Source organism: Nematostella vectensis, chromosome 13, assembly GCF_932526225.1.
Source record: "Nematostella vectensis chromosome 13, jaNemVect1.1, whole genome shotgun sequence".
NCBI lineage: Eukaryota > Metazoa > Cnidaria > Anthozoa > Actiniaria > Edwardsiidae > Nematostella > Nematostella vectensis.
This window is the reverse complement of record NC_064046.1, coordinates 4,665,649-4,688,985: the sequence shown is the minus strand read 5'-3', so window position 1 is coordinate 4,688,985 and position 23,337 is coordinate 4,665,649. Positions and strand designations below refer to the sequence as shown.

General features: G+C 43.2%; 1 protein-coding gene across 2 annotated transcripts in view; it reads right to left on the bottom strand.

Moving 5' to 3' along the window:
• LOC5500419 (formin-like protein 6) overlaps positions 1-23,337 on the bottom strand; it is a 39,802-nt gene that overhangs the window by 4,861 nt on the left and 11,604 nt on the right. For both annotated transcript variants that reach the window (XM_048721165.1, XM_048721166.1), the window contains exons 6-26: positions 18,861-18,915; positions 18,215-18,311; positions 16,806-16,866; positions 16,356-16,526; positions 16,057-16,126; positions 15,598-15,662; positions 14,719-14,781; positions 14,127-14,197; positions 11,603-12,426; positions 11,172-11,401; positions 9,504-9,612; positions 9,287-9,343; positions 5,040-5,151; positions 4,081-4,174; positions 3,341-3,427; positions 2,995-3,147; positions 2,166-2,295; positions 1,771-1,803; positions 1,565-1,668; positions 880-963; positions 3-142 (exon numbers count right to left, since the gene is read on the bottom strand). In XM_048721165.1, the coding sequence (XP_048577122.1) occupies positions 3-142; positions 880-963; positions 1,565-1,668; positions 1,771-1,803; positions 2,166-2,295; positions 2,995-3,147; positions 3,341-3,427; positions 4,081-4,174; positions 5,040-5,151; positions 9,287-9,343; positions 9,504-9,612; positions 11,172-11,401; positions 11,603-12,426; positions 14,127-14,197; positions 14,719-14,781; positions 15,598-15,662; positions 16,057-16,126; positions 16,356-16,526; positions 16,806-16,866; positions 18,215-18,311; positions 18,861-18,915 (2,810 nt within the window). The remainder of the gene's footprint in view (positions 1-2; positions 143-879; positions 964-1,564; positions 1,669-1,770; positions 1,804-2,165; positions 2,296-2,994; positions 3,148-3,340; positions 3,428-4,080; positions 4,175-5,039; positions 5,152-9,286; positions 9,344-9,503; positions 9,613-11,171; positions 11,402-11,602; positions 12,427-14,126; positions 14,198-14,718; positions 14,782-15,597; positions 15,663-16,056; positions 16,127-16,355; positions 16,527-16,805; positions 16,867-18,214; positions 18,312-18,860; positions 18,916-23,337) is intronic.

Here is a 23,337-nt window from a genome sequence, read left to right as displayed (position 1 = left end):
ACCTCAGTCCCTCTATCTTTCTGCGTTTTGGGAGGCCCTCGCCATCCCCTTCATTTAGCGCTTTCTTAAAATGGTTCAAGAAAGCGCTAATTGAAGAGAGAAGCTCCTCAGAGTCAGTGTTAGGCGCCTCACCGTATCTTGCCTAGACAAAAGAGATGTCAACAAGTTACACTAAAGAATGATGTATATAACCGCCAACTCCCCCTCCCCCATCGCCGCTAAACCGCCAATTCCCATTCCCCCATCACCACCCAACCACCAACTCCCATTCCCCCATCACCATCCAACCACCAGCTCCCATTCCCCCATCACCACCCAACCACCAACTCCCATTCCCCCATCACTGCCCAACTACCAACTCCCATTCCCCCATCACCGCCCAACCACCAGCTCCCATTCCCCCATCACCACCCAACCACCAACTCCCATTCCCCCATCACCATCCAACCACCAGCTCCCATTCCCCCATCACCACCCAACCACCAACTCCCATTCCCCCATCACCACCCAACCACCAACTCCCCCTCCCCCATCACCACCCAACCACCAACTCCCATTCCCCAATCACCACCCAACCGCCACTCCCATTCCCTTATCACCGCCTAACAGCCAACTCCCATTCCCCCATCACCGCCTAACAGCCAACTCCCATTCCCCCATCACCGCCTAACAGCCAACTCCCATTCCCCCATCACCGCCTAACAGCCAACTCCCATTCCCCCATCACCACCTAACAGCCAACTCCCATTCCCCCATCACCGCCTAACAGCCAACTCCCATTCCCCCGTCACCGCCTAACCGCCAACTCCCATTCCCCCATCACAGCCAAAACAGCACTCCCTTCACTAAACAACCATTTATTAAGAACTGCATACTCACCAGTAGCTTTGCATATATGTATTTCATTTCCTTGCACTTTTCGCACAAGTCCTTTAGTTTCTCCTCGTACTCGAGGACAAAAAGCTGTTCAAGTGTCAAGGAAGTCACATGATAAGCACCAGCAATACTTCAGGACTTGCAGCCCTGATCTCGAGATTACCCAAGAAAAAAGGACAGCAATAGCAACGGCGACGGCACATTTTGAAGTACATTTTGAAGTACATCACGAGTAAAGCAGTTTAATTAGAATTTTTGCTTTGCAAAAAATGAGAATTTGTCGCTATGTCAATGGTAGTGGTACAAACTCATATTCTCTAAAACACTAGTGATATATATATACAGGGCGTGTATCCATGAGAAGAATTCCATACAAGGTTTTTCACATAATGGACGGACCAGTAGAAATGCGATGGGGGGTAGGCGATTTTGTGTCCTCTTAATTTTTTCGAAAGCCTCACGTTTGCAAGATTATTTTTTCTCTTGCGCTACAAAGCTTTTTGGGGGTAAGGTCGGCCTGCACGAATTTTGATTCCATAATTGTCCTTGCGCAATTGTTCTTTCTCCTCAACCCCCTTAACCCCCCCCCCCCCAATCCACTACTGGTCTCTGCGTAAGGTCCATAAGAGCCTACGATTGAGCGCACCATCCTGTATTATGGATATACATGCAAGTTATCAAAGGATACGTCGACGTCCCGGAAGAACTTGACGTCCTGTGTGTCTGTTCGCTTATGCTTAAGAAACAGGTCGCTACTGTGCTTCTTGATTTTGGCAAGATCTTTACGCATAACTGAAACCCAAGATATTATTTTGTCAAATACACCCTTGCACTGGTACGTTGTCTTCTAGCATGAAAGACAAGAGCACTCCAAATGTCGGGTTAAGTACATACCTTCCACTTCGGCAGATAGTCCTTTGATAGAAGCTGAAATTTAAAAAAAATGAGCGTTATCAACACACGAAGACTCAGCTAACAAATGCCGAGTTATCTCTTGGTAAAGGCAGATTTAGACAGCACGATTTAGTCATACTAACTTGCACGCAAAACCTCTACAACTCGAGTGTGTACAGTGTACAGCTTACGACTCCGCTACAACGTTCGGTTGCGAAAGTCGTAATGTTTAATTCAAGACTAAGAGATGTCGTACACAGGTCTAATACGGCTAAATCGTGCTTTCAAAATCAACACGCTTTACAAAACTCAGGCTATTGAGTGATTTGCAGGCTTGGGCAATGTTGACATGTGTGCATCTTAGGAAATAGTCGATTAATGATTGCTTTGCTTACCGTCAGAGGCTTGGGGTACAGCCTTAAGTTCTTGTAGCATTTCAAGTGTGTCGGGACACTTCTGGCGAAGTTGTGAAATAAGGTAGCGTAGTAACGTGTCTTTTTTGCTCTTGCCGCGGATATCTGCCAGCTGGTCACGGAACAGTGATAGGTAAATGTTATAGAAAACCACAAGTGATAACCCTCATAACCACACCCATGTCATCCTTACACTCTAATAACCACATCCATGTCATCCTTACACCCTGATAACCACACCCATGTCATCCTTACACTCTGATAACCACATCCATGTCATCCTATTTTACCCTGATAACCACACCCATGTCATCCTATAACACCCTGATAACCATACCCATGTCATCCGATAACACCCTGATAACCACACCCATGTCATCCGATAACACACTGATAACCACACCCATGTCATCCTATAACACCCTGATAACCATACCCATGTCATCCGATAACACCCTGATAACCACACCCATGTCATCCGATAACACACTGATAACCACACCCATGTCATCCGATGACAACCTGATAACCACAGCCATGTCATCCGATAACACCCTGATAACCACACCCATGTCATCCGATAACACCCTGATAACCACACCCATGTCATCCTATTACACGCTTATAACCACACCCATGTCATCCTATTACACGCTTATAACCACACCAATGTCATCCTATAACGCGCTTATACCCACACCCATGTCATCATGAACGCCCACATAACCCCACCCATGCCATCCTGTCACATCCTGCTAACCCCACCCATGTCATCGTGAACACCCCGATAACCACACCCATCCAACCTCACCTTTGGAAGACTGGTCAGCCGTAGACCATACGCTCCCCCGCGATTTGTCCCGCCATTGATATAATTCCCAATGGCCAGAATATACTCGAGAACCACAGGGAATTTTTTGCTACAGTACAGTTCGTGACAGGCTTCAAGAAGCCCTTTTACAGCCTGGAGGATAAGATTTGACGAAGCAATAGTGAGCCACACTCACATTTTTCTTCAAAATTGAAGACAAATTATATAAGGAAATCTCAAAATAAGTATACAACTAAAATTTAAAGTTTTATACTCATTTTTAAATTCAATCGAATCGAAAAAAAATCACAATAGCTCACATGGTAGCCGACGGAAATGGACATACCGGTGCAAGATCATCATATTGACATGGAAACTCCATGATCACAAGTAGCAGATCCAACCTCTTATCCAAGTCTGGGATCTCACACAGCTGAAATCACATTAGCACATCGAGATTGCGTTACCAATACCACATTACCAATGACGTGTTACAGGATTGCGTTACCAATACTGCGTTACCAATAACGCGTTACAGGATTGCGTTACCAATAACGCGTTACAGGATTGCGTTACCAATACTGCGTTACCAATAACGCGTTACAGGATTGCGTTACCAATAACGCGTTACAGGATTGCGTTACCAATACTGCGTTACCAATAACGCGTAACAGGATTGCGTTACCAATACTGCGTTACCAATAACGCGTTACAGGATTGCGTTACCAATAACGCGTTACATGATTGCGTTACCAATACTGCGTTACCAATACTGTGTTGCCAATAACGCGTTACAGGATTGCCTTACCAATACTGCGTTACCAACAACACGTTACAAGATTGCGTTACCAATACTGCGTTACCAATAACGCGTTACAGGATTGCGTTACCAATAACGCGTTACATGATTGCGTTACCAATACAAGATTGCGTTACCAATAACGCATTACAAGATTGCATTGCCAATACTTCGTTACCAATAACGCTTTCAAGTATTGCGTTACCAATACTTCGTTACCAATAACGCCTTCAAGTATTGCGTTACCAATACTGAGTTGCCAATATCGTGTTACAGGATTGCGTTACCTTAAGCATAAACCTGTCCTCATGCAATAAGTTGGGCACGTCCTCCAATTTGATATTTTTGTACATCTCTTGCTCCTCGGGTGTCGGTAAAAACCTGCGGTTGAAGAGAGTCAATATCCCAAGGATAATTGATCTAAAAAAATCTGTTTATTTAGTCCATGAACTGCGTGTCCCGTTAAGTAGCTACTGGTACCTGTTGTGTGTGACAGATTGGTATTTAAATGGGATTGGTAAAAGTCAAAATGTATTTTATTATGCTCTTAATACTGATTTAGACAGCAAGATTTAGTCGTATGCGACCTGCCTGCAAGATGTCTTAGCATTAAATTACACAAATTCGACTTTTGTAGTCGAACATCGTAGCGGAGTCGTTAGCTGATTTACACTTTACGACTTGAGTTGTAGAGATGTTGCGGGCAAGTCGCATACAACATGCATACTTCATCATAAGGGTACTTTAAAGGTGATGCTTCTTTGAGCCTATAATTACGGACCGATCCCCAAGCGACTAAGAATATTTATCGACTGATATCCAAGCGACTAAGAATATTTACCGAATGATCTCCAAGCAACTAAGTATATTTACCGAATGATCTCCAAGTGACTAAGGATATTTACAGACTGATCTCCAAGAGACTAAGGGTATTTACCGACTGATCTCCATGTGCCTAAGGATATTTACAGACTGATCTCCAAGTGACTAAGGATATTTACCGACTGATCTCCATGTGACTAAGGATATTTACTGACAGATCTCCAAGCGACTAAGGGTATTTACCGACTGATCTCCATGTGAGACTGATCTCCATGTGAATAAGGATATTTACCTACTGATCTCCAAAAAAAGACTAAGGATATTTACAGAATGATCTCTAAACGAAGACTAAGGATATTTACAGACTGATCCCCAAGTGAACAAGGATATTTAACTAAATCCCTAAGCAACTAAGAATATATACCTTTTCAGAGCGATTACATGATCCACTGGAAGCGCTCCTTCTTCTTGTCTAAAGACACTTAGCTTTGTGTCAATTTCTTTTGTGGTGAGTTTAAAGCCACTTAAGAAAATACCTGTTAGGAACACAAGAATGTAACCATAAGATCGATAATATATAGATTTAGGCACTGCCTAAAAGCGGAGCCAGCATGCAATCAATTTAAGCCATATTATAATACCTATATATGTATGTATATATGTTATGTGTGAGTGAGGCCGTTCATAGAAAAGTGCTTGATGCACAGGTGTAGAGTGGAATATGTGAGTATGTATATTTTTATTGTTGTTTAACCCGGAAAAACTTGTTGGGTGTATATGGAGGTATCATCCAATAGGAAACATTGAAGAATTGAAAATGAATTTTAGTTTTTTACAGTAAAATGGGTGCTTTTTTTATTCTCTTTAACATTTAAAACCATATCAACACACAACGCGTTTCTATACATTAGCATATCGTTTTTGCCAGTAAATGTGCTCCATACTTGCCTACACTGTCCAAATTCCTTCCTTTCACATTGCACTACTACTAGATTTTCTTGTTTTTTTATAATTTTCTCTCAGTTGAAGGGTAATAAAAGTTATTTGGTAGAAATTACAAATAATGGATAAACAGTTTTATCAACCTTCTTTACTGTTTTTTTTTTTTTTTGCTAATACTCTTTGAATTGACACTTTGTCTTGAGTGGATCGTACAAAACACTGACCCTCAATAAGGAGGTCCATGGACCCACTAGACCCCCATATTGAAGCATCATGGTTTTAAGGGTATGTACACCTGGTATTTTTGTGTTAAAACATAAAATAGGGCTTGGTGTGGCATTACAAAAAGATGCAGTTTGTTAAAAAAAGGTAGCTAAATTTTCATTTTACCCACTTCCATGTACAGTGCTAAATTATCTTTGAAATAATTGCATGAAAGGTCAAATGGTACATTGCTGTTGATTTTTGCAAATATCATCTCAGATTCCTAAGTATTGAGCTGTATTCATATCAGCTATTTGAAAAGTAAATTGCTCACAAAACCCTGTGCAGTTAATTAGCTCACATTGAAACTATATTTTTTTACTAGAAAACCCATTTAGTCCATTTGCAATAAGGGCCAATGTTAGTCAGTGTTTTGTACCAGTCACTTTGTCAAAGGGTGAATGAAATAAACCACCCTAACTTGTTTTCAAAGTTTCTGACTACTTTTAGTTTAATTTATTAGCCTGGTTCATTTTTTTAATGACAAGTTTTTATTTGTATCTATTATCTATCTTTCTGTTACTTAGCTGTATTAATGAATACATCCTGCCCTAGCATCATGCCTTCAAAGCTGGCAACTTGCTGGGATTGAGTTGGGATTCGCCTGAAAAAAATTGGAGAACAGTGACAAAACGCTACGGAGAATACCTAAGATATATATGTTATGCTGCACAAAACCTAATTGATAAACCTATAATTAAAAATAATTTCAAGTAACCTTTAAAATAGAACGTTGAACAAAAAAATAATAATTTTAGGGGCTAATGAGCCAGAGGTTGAATTGCCTTTTGAAAAGCTGTAGGGAAAAAAACTATAGGTACTTATCGAACTAAATGCTCCCAACAAAAAGCTGTCTTTAGCTTTCTATGAAAATTGAAGAGATGGGTGTTTTGAGATGTTGTATGAAAACGTTGAGCTGGGGTATTCAAGATATCTTTTTGTGAAAAAGAATCATATGCGGGGAACTGTGTAGGTAAAGCAGATCTTTTTAGAACCTATTACCCCGCATCAACCTTTTTTTCTAAAATTTAAACCAGAATTCATTTTCAATTTTAAATGTTCTTCGAACACACAAAATGTAAACTAAAACCGTTCATCGCTCGATATCTTTCATAAAACAGCGGACAGAACTTAAATGTGATGAAGAATCTCCAAATAAGAAATCGTTCTTTATTTACAGTTACAAAGTTATCACATAAAAAGCTTAAGATTAGTTCACTTCTTGAATGAATCAAAAGCAATGAAATAACAATATTTTCTAAAACAAACGCGACGTTTGTTTACGAACAATCAATCGCACAATTTCTATCCTTTTAATGGGATAATGTATGAACTAACTAGCTGAATTACTAGTTAGGAACTAAGTATAATAAAACAGCAACCTCCCATCATGGCTTTAACTGTTTGAGTGCTAGAAATATATATCAACAAGTGTTTTTCATAGCTCCGACGAAGTTTATAATATTGACGTCTTACTTACCTTCTTTTTCCAAACCCATCCTTTGTCCTTCCATCGATCATTTATACGTCTTTTTATTATAAAAGTGTTAAAGATGTGTCGAATAATGCAAAAACCTAACGGTGTCGGCCGCGAGTTAGAAAAGCAAAACGCGGGAAAAATTAGACGCAGGGTTCCCGTGAGTGTAAATACAAAAACACTAAAAACTAAATAATTGTAAGTTTTGATGCAACTTTCGGGGTTTTATTAAGTATGTAGCATTCTCGGATATTGCTAAAATATATTCTTGTATAATTATTTCACTGAGGTGGCGTTTTGCTAAGTTATTGAAAATTGTGCTGGCTCCACGGGCAGGCGGGCGACACCACAGGGTACCCGCGCCAAAAAATACCAAAAATACTGAGTCGCATAGTTACATACCATTTCTCTATATCTATGGAGCTTCGCGCGCGGCCCCGCTATTACATGTACGCATCCGATAACACCCTGATAACCACACCCATGTCATCTGATAACACCCTGATAACCACACCTATGTCATCCGATAACACCCTGATAACCACGCCCATGTCATCCGATGACACCCTGATAACTACGCCCATGTCATCCGATGACACCCTGATAACCACACCCATGTCATCCGATAACACCGTGATAACCACACCCATGTCATCCGATAACACCGTGATAACCACACCCATGTCATCCTATAACACCCTGATAACCACACTGATGTCATCCTATAACACCCTGATAACCACACCCATGTCATCCTATAACACCCTGATAACCACACCCATGTCATCCGATAACACCGTGATAACCACACCCATGTCATCCGATAACACCCTGATAACAACACCCATGTCATCCTATAACACCATGATAACCACATCCATGTCATCCGATAACACCCTGATAACCACACCCATGTCATCCTATCACCCCAGACAAAGCACGTTTTCTATCTTATGACATGTAATACTCACAGGTGTGGTAGAGGAATTGAGGAGCGCCCGCAAAGACTGCTGGGGCCTGATCGTGTCACGTAAGGGTCATAGTCTGACATAAGGGGAATGAGGGTTGAAAGCCTATAACTGACAGACTTACCCAGGTTATGCACCCTCAACTGGCAGACTTACCCAGGTTATGCACTCTCAACTGGCAGACTTACCCAGGTTATGCACCCTCAACAGGCAGACTTTCCCAGGTTATGCACCCTCAACTGGCAGACTTACCCAGGTTATGCACCCTCAACTGGCAGACTTACCCAGGTTATGTACCCTCAACTGACAGACTTTCCCAGGCTATGCACCCTCAACTGGCAGACTTACCCAGGTTATGCACCCTCAACTGACAGACTTTCCCAGGCTATGCACCCTCAACTGGCAGACTTACCCAGGTTATGCACCCTCAACTGACAGACTTACCCAGGTTATGCACCCTCAACTGACAGACTTACCCAGGTTATGCACCCTCAACTGACAGACTTACCCAGGTTATGCACCCTCAACTGACAGACTTACCCAGGTTATGCACCCTCAACTGGCAGACTTACCCAGGTTATGCACCCTCAACTGACAGACTTACCCAGGTTATGCACCCTCAACTGGCAGACTTACCCAGGTTATGCACCCTCAACTGACAGACTTACCCAGGTTATGCACCCTCAACTGACAGACTTACCCAGGTTATGCACCCTCAACTGGCAGACTTACCCAGGTTATGTACCCTCAACTGACAGACTTACCCAGGTTATGCACCCTCAACTGACAGACTTACCCAGGTTATGCACCCTCAACTGACAGACTTACCCAGGTTATGCACCCTCAACTGGCAGACTTACCCAGGTTATGCACCCTCAACTGGCAGACTTACCCAGGTAATGCATCCTCAACTGACAGACTTACCCAGGTTATGTACCCTCAACTGACAGACTTAACCAGGTAATGCGTATCTAACTGAAAGACGTACCTAGGTTATGCACTCTCAAATGAAAGACCTACCCAGGTTGTGCGCCTTTTTAGGGTCCAGCATCATTTTGGAGGACGGTTTGGCCGCGGCTGAGGGGGGAAAAAAACAATATACAACCATATCAATCGTACAAACCATGCTAATTTTACATTAAATTCCATCCCTTCTCCGCTAGTCTCGACTTCAAGAACAAAACCCCCTCCCCCTTAAGTATTTCCTCGCTCCACACCCCTCCCCTGTAAGTCTCACCTTGAACAACCGGCTTCTGTGTTTCCTCGACCTCGAACATGTCTTCAAGTAGAGACAAGTCGAGGTTGGCCGACTGGTCTTCTGCGTTTAGCCACAGCGACTTCGGCACCTACCGAGAGCAACAGTAGTAAGAATTAAAGTATTTAGCGTTCTGAAGATGAAGGCTTCATTTCCTTCCGTTAGCAGGCGTGCGGGTGTGCGACCGTGATACTTTAAGTGGCCTGAGATGACGAAATTCCTTAAGGGTGTAATGACATCTGTTGCTAAGGAAAAGTGAATATAGCATAAAAGCCTTGTAGAAAGTCATATGGGTCTGATATTTGCCAAGTTGACCAAGTTGACCCCGTGACGTAATAATGTGACGTCATAGATACAGATAAAAGCAAATATTTCAAGTAAAATTGCTCGAAAACAAATATTGAATTCGTTTTATGAATCTTGAGGGATGGGTGCATTAAGCCAAGCATGCGTTTTAGAAATGACTGAGTAATTGAAAAACAAAGGTCCTGAAATCCAGAACACACTGATATCTCACATGATGAAATTGAAATGAAGTTTACAACCGGTGTTTGCAGCGCGCGCAGGTAGTGAAAATTGAAAACTTTAGCTTCAAAAAGGTTGGCTAGACTAAATCTTCGCTGAATCTGCGTTTTTACAAAATATGGGAAATATCATCACCCGAAAAGGCTGAGATCAACTTAAAGTCAGTTTTTGGGAAATTGAAACGCATATTTTTGTTTCTTTTACTTCAGGAAAGCTTGTGAATGACGAATTCCGTGTTATGTATATGCGCGCGCTCAACGCCACCAGCGTAGCAACGTCGTTACTGAGCAACACTAATGTCAGTACACCCTTAAATAAGACTGGGAACATTTTTTCGCTTGTTATGTTAGAGAAGGCCAATACCAACAGACTCAAGGAATCCATTTCCATCGGCAAAAACAAGCAATTAAACTGATATAACCATCATTCGTGGATGTTTTTTTTAACGACAGGCGTAAAATAGATTTATTCCTTTTATATAATAATTTTAAGAACTGTACAATATAATAAAAAGTGACAGCGCAATTGAAGCAAAAATCTGTAATCGAAAGATGCTTACAAATGCGCATTTGACCATGTTATGCAATACAAATATTGTGTTAAGGTAATTGTGACCTACGTATATTGTCGCGATTGGAATCGCAAGTGGCTCAGAGTGCTGCACAGCAGCGTATGGGGTCGAGACACGGATACAGAGCTTAAGCAAGTCAACACGAACGGCATCAAAAACGGCGCGCGCTCTGACGAATTGTTGGAAAAACGGCGTTGACCGTGACCGCGCGCGTAAAACGTAAAAATAGGGAAAATGCCGTTCTAGATTTCCTGTCACGGACGTCAACGCCGTTTTCCAGCAATTCGTGGGCGCGCGCGCCGTTTTTGATGCCGTTCGTGTTGATTTGCTTAAGCTCTGTAGTATCTTCTTATTTCACGGCCCTGAATTTGACTTGTTGAATGTATGTGGGCTTCCTAAAAGCTTGTGTTCCTCAGTGCCAATATCGATATTCTTAAAATACTTATTCGGATTTTAAAGGTAAAGCTCTTAGAAACTGTATAATAGGCGCTATGCAAATGCATTTATTAAATTATTTATCTATTTTATTTATGACATTTCTAGTGCTTTCTTACCAAGTTCACGGGTACTTTGTTCCAGAAGAACGGTCTCAACTTTTTATTTGGCTTCAGGCGATCTCTGTTCGGTAACCCTGAGTCTAGGGCCAGACTACCCCCGCCCATGGGGGGAGGGGGAGGGACACCACCTCTTATGGGAGGGGGAGGGGGAGGAATTCCACCTGGACCCGGTGGAGGAGGAGGTGGCACAGACGTCCATGGAGTATCTTCGGTAGGGGAGCCAGGAGCTTGAAAATAAGGAGAAGTGTCATTACATTGGGGGGGGGGGGGGGGGGGGGCAAACGGGACAACTGAAAGAGGGCATCGGACGAGTGATCGTGTCAGTGTCAGAGACAGAGAGAGCAACAGAGACAGAGAGCTAGAGAGACAGAGAACCAGAGAGATAGAGAGACACAGAGACCTTTGCTCTCTTGGAAGCCCTGGCTTACCGTCTTCGGTTCGCTTGGTGTGTGAGAGTAGCACAGCACCCTCAGTTTTCAGATCTTGGTAGAGATCCTTTCGCTCAGAGAGGGCCTCCTCGAGACTACTACACTTCATGCCGCCGGCATCGATCTCATTCTGCGTCTCGTCCCTCTTTCTCTTGGCAGCGTCGACCTCCTCCACACCTCCCTTACCATCACCCTCGTTCGGGACATCATCCTTTACGGGCACAGTGAAGGTGGTCAGCGGTGCCACAGGCTTCCCAGCGATCAGGGGCACGTTTCGGATGTGCACGTTGTCGTACACCTCGCGATCGTCGCGCTGCTGCCTCGCTCTGGATGGAGGCTGCTGGTAGATATCCCCAGAGGAGCTCCCTTGGGATTTGCCAGAGGGGGTGGGGGACGAGTCTGGTGCTGGTCGAGGGGTGATGGTTACTGTGTCATACGGGAGGGCGGGTCCGCTGGGAGGGGCCAAGGACAAGATGGGGGTCGTCGATCTGATGGGCCCGGATAGGGGGCACCTCCCGGCGGAGGGGGGGCTCGACTGCAGGCTGCTATCTCGTGGGGGGGTTGTAGGGTGTGGCCGGATCGGGACAGTCTCGTAACTCGACTGCACGTCTCCCTTTGGTGGTCTTACAGGTGGAGGCTCAGACGGAGGGCTTGACTGTGACGGGACACGGGGCGCGGGGTGCGAGGGTACTGACTCGTACCCCTCGTCAATGGGCGTGGTCATGATCTCAGGGTGGCTGATCTTCCGGCTGGAGCGGGGCAGGGTGGACGACGAGGTGGAGCCAACAGACTTGACCGACCCTGATCGGGACTTTAACTCTCGCCTGAATAAAAAAAACATCAGTCCGTAAACTCCGTTAAACTTGATGGCAACGTCTGAATTTGAGAAATGGAGCGATCGTTGTAAGATCGTCGTAATAGGGCCAAACGTAATAAAAAGAAAGAACGAACAACTGTCGTTCGCGTGCGCCGATAATAAAGGGACGTACAACAAGTGATCACCGAGCGTGCATCGACAATTGAGTAACGAGGAACAAGTGATCCCCGAGCGTGCATCAACAATCGAGAACGAGTGATCACCGATTCTATACCGAGAAATGAAGAACGAGTGATCACCGAGCGTGTTCCGACAACTGAGAAATAAGGAATAATAGTTTTCACCTAAAACTTGACTGACACAGATCGAGTAATCGACTAGTCCCCTTAAAAAAAATTGAAATAAATAACCTAACTAGCTAATGGGACTAGAATCACATTGTAGTTCTCAAAAATCGAACAATCCGTAATCGATATAGCGAAAACTAGTGATGTCCGGAATACAAGGGTGTAAGAACAACAAAATGTAATGTTTGACTACACAATGTAAGATCTGTCGGCTATGCCACTTCGAAGAACTTTGATTTCATTCAATCGAAGCTAGGAATAATCAAACCTACATTGCTGCATAACCCCGGGCGCCATATAAACTTCGGGCCTGGTGCACTATGTCCCGAAAATCCATGCTGATGCTAGTCGAGGAATCCGCCTCATACGAATGCTTGAGTCTACTAGTAGATCGTTGAATTTCTCAATAGAGTCTTTGAGTTTGAATATATAATTTCCCAGAGGAGATGGACGTGAATGGTTGCACGTGGGCCACGCACGTGTGGAATTGGAAAGAAAAACTTTTACAAATAAAAACAACAATACCTCTTTTATATAACAAACAACACCCTTATCACATGACACATTCCTAGCACAACACTCCTGAAATATAACAAAAAATGTTCACAAAACACTCCTGAAACATATTTTGTCACGCAACATCCCCGACACAAACATTTTGTCACACAAAACCCCTGATACATAACACATTTTGTCACACAACACCCCTGATACATAACACATTTTGTCACACAACACCCCTGACACAACACATTTTGCCACACACTCCTATCACATAGTACATAAAAAATCGAGAAGGAAAAATCGGCAAAAAGAGCGCAGTTCAATGACAAATATTACTGTCGCACGGAAGTACCTTATTCTGCTTCTCGATTTCCGCTATTTCAAAAATGTCGCAAAGTTAAAGACTCACGAAAAGTAAAGTTGCGAAATTTAACTTTAATTTTTAACCTCGCGAGAATTAACGGTTATAGAAAACATTGATGACAGAGATTGAAGGTTCTATTGATACCTCCTAGTAAGGACATGTAACGAAACTATCGATAATCTGGAACAAGGACCCTGTTACATTACTGTAAGACTGACTATTAAAAGGGACGTGTTGGTTTTGTTTCAATATGTTGGTCCTATTTCAGTTGTTGGTTAACGTCATTTTTTTGTAAAAACGAGAAAATTCACTTAAGTGACTTAAACTTCAAATTCGCGAAACTAAATCCCCTACAAACACAATTTTTCTTCGCAATCGTGAAATTTAAGACTCACGAAATGTGCCGAGAAAATTTTCGCGAAATTTAAGACACGCGAAAATTAAAAAGAATAAGGTGACTCAAAGCACGTGACAGGGTTTGTGATAACTTACATAGCCCACGAGAGAACTCCGGTGCGAACTTGCGTCTCCATGTCATGTACAACCTCCTGGACTTTCTTCACCTGTCACCCATAAAATCACTAATCATGTATACACCTATTTCAAAAATCGTTGTCAGTGCAAAAGGCGATAGACAAATGGCAGTTGTACGACCGAAAGGACCCATGGATCCCAAAATGTCTGTTCCAAATTCAGAAAAATGTTAATTGAACATACGACTATCCATTTAATATAGTTAACATATGGTTCTGACATCGCTTATCGTTTAGTTTTGCAAATAATTACTACCCATAAACACCATTCGGTCGTAGAACTGCCATTTGGCAATTGCCATTCGCCGTTCGCACTGACAACCTTCATTGAATTAGGTGTATAGTAAAACGTGATCGTTATTAAATCAAAAGAGCAATTAATCATATTAATCATAACTAACTGTATGTTACCAATTTGGAGATTAAACGGTGTACACAGTATTGCAAAATAACTACCTCTCTAATTTTTTCGCATATGATATCTAAGATGGCGCACTAAATCTTGAAAACTGTTTAAAAAATGACAGTTTTCCATAAAGAAGTAAATCTACCTGCACAGTGGCTTGGATAGGTGCATTGACAACTGTAAGTACAGATGTTAGCTGCTCTAGCTCCTAAAAAGAAAAGAAAAACAAGTCACAAATAATATAAATGTATCATGACTGGTCATTTTCAGCCCACAGGCTCTCCTTTGCCATCCTTGAGAAACAGGGTGTCAAGGTTAATGTAACAAGGCAGAACAAGGCAAAACAAGGCAAAACAAGGCCGGCGGAGGGTTCATGCGGCTTGTTACGCTTAACTTGATACACAGGGTTCCCAAGAATGCTTCTTTGCGGGGCAATTTCTAAACAAGAATGAAATATTCCTTGGAACATTTCTTGAGTGGACAGTGCTGAATAACGTATGCGCATGCGCGTGTTCTGGCGAAAACAAACAAAATCTCAGTGTTGAATCGTTCGAATAAAGGTACGAAAGGCTGACTTCGGGCGCTGTTTTGACTTATTGTACAGCATTAAAACCATACTGTACAAAAGATGACAGATTTGTTTGATGATGAGGAAATCATAAAGAAAATTTTAGCCTTAAGTTTGATCTAGTTTTCTTAGCATTCGCCAAAATGTGACAGTTCGCCGGTAAAACGCCGCCATTTCAAAACAAAAAGGCTGGTTTAACCGCGCGGTACTGGAACTTGTCTTGCGTTTTTCAGCACTGTCCCTTGAGTGAAGGTAAAGGGAGTCATGTCGTACCTAGGGGGGAGGGGGTGCTCAGGGTACATGTGCACCTTGAACCATTCAATTTCCCCCCACCCCCCCCCCCCCTAGCTAAACCTGGGTAAGCATCTGCCTTGTTTGTAACTCGGGGTCAAGACGCTGAGTCCATTTTACCCACCCCCTGTTAGTCTAAAAAGGTTAGTAGAACACTTATCTCACCCTAAGAAGGGTCTTGACTGTGTCTTTGATGTATTTTTCCTGTTCCTGGACTGTGCTTGTAAGAGCTTGAAAGCACGAGGAGAAAGCACAAAAATGGGCATTTCACTAGGGAAGATGGAAGAAGACTAAGATGGGAAAACTATGACTAAGATGGGGAAAAGAGCACAGGTGTAAGCGATTACACTCATGTGAACATCAGGGCAAAGTAGATGCAAATGGAGAAGGGAAAAAAGGAACCATCTTGTTCCTTTATTCTCTTTCTTTTCCGCTTGGGTCTCCTTTACGCAGATATACCCATTTTACGTCCCGGTTTTCTCAGTCTCAATCTCTTTTCCTGGTGAAAATAAGCCTTTAAGGCTGTTGCATTTACATTACATTGCTTTGTAATGATCTAGACTCCTCAAGACAATGATTTGATGCTGGAGCTTGTTGAATGTGGCAAAGCCTTCTAGAACATACCAGGATCCTGTATGAATGATGACGTCGCTCGTGAACGTCGAGAGGAAACCATAGATGCTTCGCTAATTGCCTGTAACAAAAAAGCAGGTGAAGATAGTTGTATAAGGAGATTGAAGATATGAGAACGCAGAATGTGCGAGGGGGTGGGAGGGCATGAAATTTGCCAAATGGACCGATGTACTTGATTTTTTCTTATTTCTGGGAGTTGGGAGTGTCAGTGCTTTAGGAATGTCTTAGATTGTCGCTTGTGTTTCTTATGTACATATGTTTCTTATGTATATATGCTAGTGTCCACTGACCTCTAGCCACTCATCCCTCTCACGCTCAAGGGCCTGTACGTCCTTGATATTATTCACATTCATCACACGGAAGCTGTACTCCTTTTTGCTGGTCGTGACCACAAACCCTCCCTGGTCCAGCTTCTTGACTTCAGCCAAACCTGGACCTAGCTTGATAATATTCAATGCAGTCTGGTAACAGAGAAAAGTAGTTCGGTTAAAGAGCCTCTGACAGCCGTTATTTTGTCATTCCAGCAAAGGCAACAAAGCATCTGAAAAAGCATATGATATTTACACTCAAAATTAATATTTTCAATTGAATTTGTTTAATAGTAAAACTTTGTTTTTATATAGGAGTTTCTAAATTTCTTCAGATTAAGTGTTTTCTAGTTTTAAGTGAAAACATGGTGAAGTTGACTAAAGTTCTTTAAGGCCCTAAGCCTTCCTTCCCCCTAGATCTGACTCTGATACCTGGTGCTCTTCGCCTATTTTGAAATAAGCCATTTCACCATGCTGGATCCGCAGCCAACGCCTGAAGAGATAAACAAATGAGCCAGACACTTCAAACAGCAGTGATAGGAGTAGGAGCTCAAAATTAACCTAGGGAGTGTGGTGATGGGGGGTGGGGGGTATTTTTAACACACGGTTCCAAGGTCAGGGGTTTATTCATGTTTTCCACAATCATTAGTTTTATTTTTCTTTTTAAACAGGGTCAGGGTAACAACACTTGGGAGATTTCCTATATCCAAATAGGGGCTGAGTGACATGACGGAAAAACATGGAAATGCGCAATTCGAGATAGAAAAAGAAGGCACGATGTCTTAAAATAGCCATTGGTTCCTTGTATCCCGGAATGATTTTCAAAACACAAATAACGTGAGGCCGAAATGCACATACCCAGATTTTGGCTTTTTAAAATATTTTTTCCTTGATCATCCTTGCGCTATGTATGGGATCAGGGACGAAAAGCTCAAATTTCAATGGTACTTTACAAAAAGTCGCATCGCATTTGATATTTTGTTGGCTATTACTCACTAAGTACTAAGAGAAGTTTTCCGCCTTATTAGATGTGAAATGGGCTTATTGGAAGCGTCATGTCATGTTTTTCTGTCATGTCGGGCTGAGTACATAGAAAACTGAGAGATTCTAGGACAGAATGTACATGGAAATCTATAGACCCAAAATTTTAATTCTGTATGACACTTTTTGCACATAAACTTTCCCTTGGCAACCCAAGAGAGTGGTGTAGTCCATCTTAACCCTTCTGCTAGTCCATCTTAACCCTTCTGCTAGTCCATCTTAACCCTTCTGCTAGTCCATCTTAACCCTTCTGCTAGTCCATCTTAACCCTTCTGCTAGTCCATCTTAACCCTTCTGCTAGTCCAACTTAACCCTTCTGCTAGTCCATCTTAACCCTTCTGCTAGTTCATCTTAACCCTTCTGCTAGTCCAACTTAACCCTTCCGCTAGTCCATCTTAAACCTTCTGCTAGTCCATCTTAACCCTTCTGCTAGTCCATCTTAACCCTTCTGCTAGTCCATCTTAACCCTTCTGCTAGTCCATCTTAACCCTTCTGCTAGTCCATCTTAACCCTTCTGCTAGTCCATCTTAACCCTTCTGCTAGTCCATCTTAACCCTTCCGCTAGTCCATCTTAACCCTTCTGCTAGTCCATCTTAACCCTTCCGCTAGTCCATCTTAACCCTTCTGCTAGTCCATCTTAACCCTTCTGCTAGTCCATTTTAACCCTTCTGCTAGTCCATCTTAACCCTTCTGCTAGTCCATCTTAACCCTTCTGCTAGTCTATCTTAAACCTTCTGCTAGTCCATCTTAACCCTTCTGCTAGATCCACTACTGGTGACAAATGGGTTCCTGTATGGTACCTGGGCCACATCATGAAGGCTGCACTGTGGCCTTTCTTCTCAACCTGCCCCTCCTTTATCACTTGTTCTATCCCAAAATCTGGCATCTCAAACACACCTTAGAACAAAAATACATATCATCAACACATGTCACACAACATGATAAACATCTGACATCTCAAACGCACTTTTAGAACAACAATATACGACAGTGCTGAATAACGTATGCGCATGTTCTGGCAAAAACAAACAAAATCTCAGTAATGAATCGTTAAGTAAAGGTACAAAAGGCTGACTTCGGTCGCTGTTTTTACTGATTGTAGAGCATTTAAACCATACTGTACAAAAGATGACAGATTTGTTTGATAAAGAGGGACTCATTGAGAAAATTATATCCTTAGCTTTGCGCTAGTTTTCTTAGCATTCGCCAAAATGTGAAAGTTCGCCGGTAAAAAGCCGCCATTTCAAAACAAAACGGCTGGTTTAACCGCGCGGTACTGGAACTAGTCTAGTCACACAATACAACATAATACACAAATTTAAACTCCAACACACTTTAGAACAAAAATATACATCAATAACACTTGTCACACAACACAAGATGATAGACGCTCTGACATAACAAACAATCTTATCTATTTTGGCTAAATTCTGGATAAAATCATACCATCAGGCTCATCAGCTTTCTTCTGCTGTACAATAGACTCCAACAGTGTACAGATCTGTGGTACAAAATGCAAACAAAAACAGTTAAGAGATGAGGATTATGTTCTCAACAAATCAACTATCCTCTGGTGACCACACCAACTGATTGTGTTCACTCGGTGATAACATGGTAGATGTGAGTGATGGTGTTGGTGACATGGTAGATGTGGTTGGTGGTGTTGGTGACATGGTAGATGTGGTTGATGGTGTTGGTGACATTGTAGATGTGGATGATGGTGTTGGTGACATGGTAGATGTGAGTGATGGTGTTGGTGACATGGTAGATGTGGTTGGTGGTGTTGGTGACATGGTAGTTGTGGCTGATGGTGTTGGTGACATGGTAGATGTGGTTGATGGCGTTGGTGACATGTTAGATGTGGTTGATGGTGTTGGTGACATTGTAGATGTGGCTGATGGTGCTGGTGACATGGTAGATGTGGTTGATGGTGTTGGTAACATTGTAGATGTGGATGATGGCGTTAATGACATGGTAGATGTGAGTGATGGTGTTGGTGACATGGTAGATGTGGTTGGTGGTGTTGGTGACATGGTAGATGTGGTTGATGGTGTTGGTAACATTGTAGATGTGGCTGATGGTGTTGGTGACATGGTAGATGTGGTTGATGGTGTTGGTGACATGGTAGTTGTGGCTGATGGTGTTGGTGACATGGTAGATGTGGTTGATGGCATTGGTGACATGGTAGATGTGGTTAATGGTGTTGGTGACATTGTAGATGTGGCTGATGGTGTTGGCGACATGGTAGATGTGGTTGATGGTGTTGGTGACACGGTAGATGTGGCTGATGGTGTTGGTGACATGGTAGATGTGGTTGATGGTGTTGGTGACATGGTAGATGTGGCTGATAGTGTTGGTGACATGGTAGATGTGGTTGATTGTGTTGGTGGCATGGTAGATGTGGTTGATGTCGTTGGTAACATGGTAGATGTGTTTGATGGTGTTAGTGACATGGTAAATGTAGTTGATGCAGTTGGTAACATAATGGTTGATAGTTTTGGTGACATGGTAGATGTGGCTGATGGTGTTGGTGACATGGTAGATGTGGCTGATGGTGTTGGTAACATGGTAGATGTGGCTGATGGTGTTGGTGACATGGTAGATGCGAGTGATGGTGTTGGTAACATGGTAGATGTGGATGATGGTGTTGATAACATGGTAGATGTGGTTGGTAACTTGGTAGATGTGGTTGATGGTGTTGGTGACATGGTAGATGTGGTTGATGGTGTTGGTGACATGGTAGATGTGGTTGATGGTGTTGGTGACATGGTAGATGTGGTTGATGGTGTTGGTGACATGGTAGATGTGGTTGAATGCGTTGGTGACATGGTAGATGTGGTTGATGGTGTTGGTGACATGGTAGATGTGGTTGGTGGTATTGGTAACATGGTAGATGTGGTTGATGGTGTTGGTAACCTGGTAGATGTGGATGATGGTGTTGGTGACATGGTATATGTGAGTGATGGTGTTGGTGACATGGTAGATGTGGTTGATGGTGCTGGTAACATGGTAGATGTGGCTGATGGTGTTGGTGACATGGTATATGTGGTTGATGGTGTTGGTGACATGGTAGATGTGGATGATGGTGCTGGTGACACGGTAGATGTAGATGATGGTGTTGGTGACATGGTAGATGTGGTTGATGAGGTTGGTAACATGGTAGATAAGGGTTGATGGTGTTGGTGACATGGTAGATGTGGCTGATGGTGTTGGTGACATGGTAGATGTGGTTGATGGTGTTGGTAACATGGTAGATGTGGATGATGGTGTTGGTGACATGGTAGATGTGGTTGATGAGGTTGGTAACATGGTAGATAAGGGTTGATGGTGTTGGTGACATGGTAGATGTGGCTGATGGTGTTGGTGACATGGTAGATGTGGTTGATGGTGTTGGTAACATGGTAGATGTGGATGATGGTGTTGGTGACATGGTAGATGTGGTTGATGGTGTTGGTGACATGGTAGATGTGAGTGATGGTGTTGGTGACATGGTAGATGTGAGTGATGGTGTTGGTGACATGGTAGATGTGGCTGATGGTGTTGGTGACATGGTAGATGTGGTTGATGGTGTTGGAGACATGGTAGATGTGGTTGATGCGGTTGGTAACATTGTAGATGTGGTTGATGGTGTTGGTGACATGGTATATGTGGCTGATGGTGTTGGTGACATGGTAGATGTGGTTGATGGTGTTGGTAACATGGTAGATGTGGTTGATGGTGTTGGTAACATGGTAGATGTGGTTGATGGTGTTGGTAACATGGTAGATGTTGCTGATGGTGTTGGTAACATGGTAGATGTTGCTGATGGTGTTGGTGACATGGTAGATGTGGCTGATGGTGCTGGTGACATGGTAGATGTGGATGATGGTGTTGGTGACATGGTAGTTGTGGCTGATGGTGTTGGTGACATGGTAGTTGTGGCTGATGGTGTTGGTGACATGGTAGTTGTGGCTGATGGTGTTGGTGACATGGTAGATGTGGTTGATGGCGTTGGTGACATGGTAGATGTGGTTGATGGTGTTGGTGACATTGTAGATGTGAATGATGGTGTTGGTAACATGGTAGATGTAGCTGATGGTGTTGGTAACACGGTAGATGTGGCTGATGGTGCTGGTGACATGGTAGATGTGGTTGATGGTGTTGGTAACATTGTAGATGTGGCTGATGGTGTTGGTGACATGGTAGATGTGGCTGATGGTGTTGGTGACATGGTAGTTGTGGCTGATGGTGTTGGTGACATGGTAGATGTGGTTGATGGCGTTGGTGACATGGTAGATGTGGTTGATGGTGTTGGTGACATTGTAGATGTGGCTGATGGTGTTGGTGACATGGTAGATGTGGATGATGATGTTGGTGACATGGTAGATGTGGCTGATGGTGTTGGTAACATGATAAATGTGGATGATGGTGTTGGTGACATTGTAGATGTGGCTGATGGTGCTGGTGACATGGTAGATGTGGTTGATGGTGTCGGTAACATTGTAGATGTGGATGATGGCGTTGGTGACATGGTAGATGTGAGTGATGGTGTTGGTGACATGGTAGATGTGGTTGGTGGTATTGGTGACATGGTAGATGTGGTTGATGGTGTTGGTAACATTGTAGATGTGGCTGATGGTGTTGGTGACATGGTAGATGTGGTTGATGGTGTTGGTGACATGGTAGTTGTGGCTGATGGTGTTGGTGACATGGTAGATGTGGTTGATGGCATTGGTGACATGGTAGATGTGGTTAATGGTGTTGGTGACATTGTAGATGTGGCTTATGGTGCTGGTGACATGGTAGATGTGGTTGATGGTGTTGGTAACATTGTAGATGTGGATGATGGCGTTGGTGACATGGTAGATGTGAGTGATGGTGTTGGTGACATGGTAGATGTGGTTGGTGGTGTTGGTGACATGGTAGATGTGGATGATGGTGTTGGTGACATGGTAGATGTGAGTGATGGTGTTGGTGACATGGTAGATGTGGTTGGTGGTGTTGGTGACATGGTAGTTGTGGCTGATGGTGTTGGTGACATGGTAGATGTGGTTGATGGCGTTGGTGACATGTTAGATGTGGTTGATGGTGTTGGTGACATTGTAGATGTGGCTGATGGTGCTGGTGACATGGTAGATGTGGTTGATGGTGTTGGTAACATTGTAGATGTGGATGATGGCGTTGGTGACATGGTAGATGTGAGTGATGGTGTTGGTGACATGGTAGATGTGGTTGGTGGTGTTGGTGACATGGTAGATGTGGTTGATGGTGTTGGTAACATTGTAGATGTGGCTGATGGTGTTGGTGACATGGTAGATGTGGTTGATGGTGTTGGTGACATGGTAGTTGTGGCTGATGGTGTTGGTGACATGGTAGATGTGGTTAATGGCATTGGTGACATGGTAGATGTGGTTAATGGTGTTGGTGACATTGTAGATGTGGCTGATGGTGTTGGCGACATGGTAGATGTGGTTGATGGTGTTGGTGACACGGTAGATGTGGCTGATGGTGTTGGTGACATGGTAGATGTGGTTGATGGTGTTGGTGACATGGTAGATGTGGCTGATAGTGTTGGTGACATGGTAGATGTGGTTGATTGTGTTGGTGGCATGGTAGATGTGGTTGATGTCGTTGGTAACATGGTAGATGTGTTTGATGGTGTTGGTGACATGGTAAATGTAGTTGATGCAGTTGGTAACATAATGGTTGATAGTTTTGGTGACATGGTAGATGTGGCTGATGGTGTTGGTGACATGGTAGATGTGGCTGATGGTGTTGGTAACATGGTAGATGTGGCTGATGGTGTTGGTGACATGGTAGATGCGAGTGATGGTGTTGGTAACATGGTAGATGTGGATGATGGTGTTGGTAACATGGTAGATGTGGTTGGTAACTTGGTAGATGTGGTTGATGGTGTTGGTGACATGGTAGATGTGGTTGATGG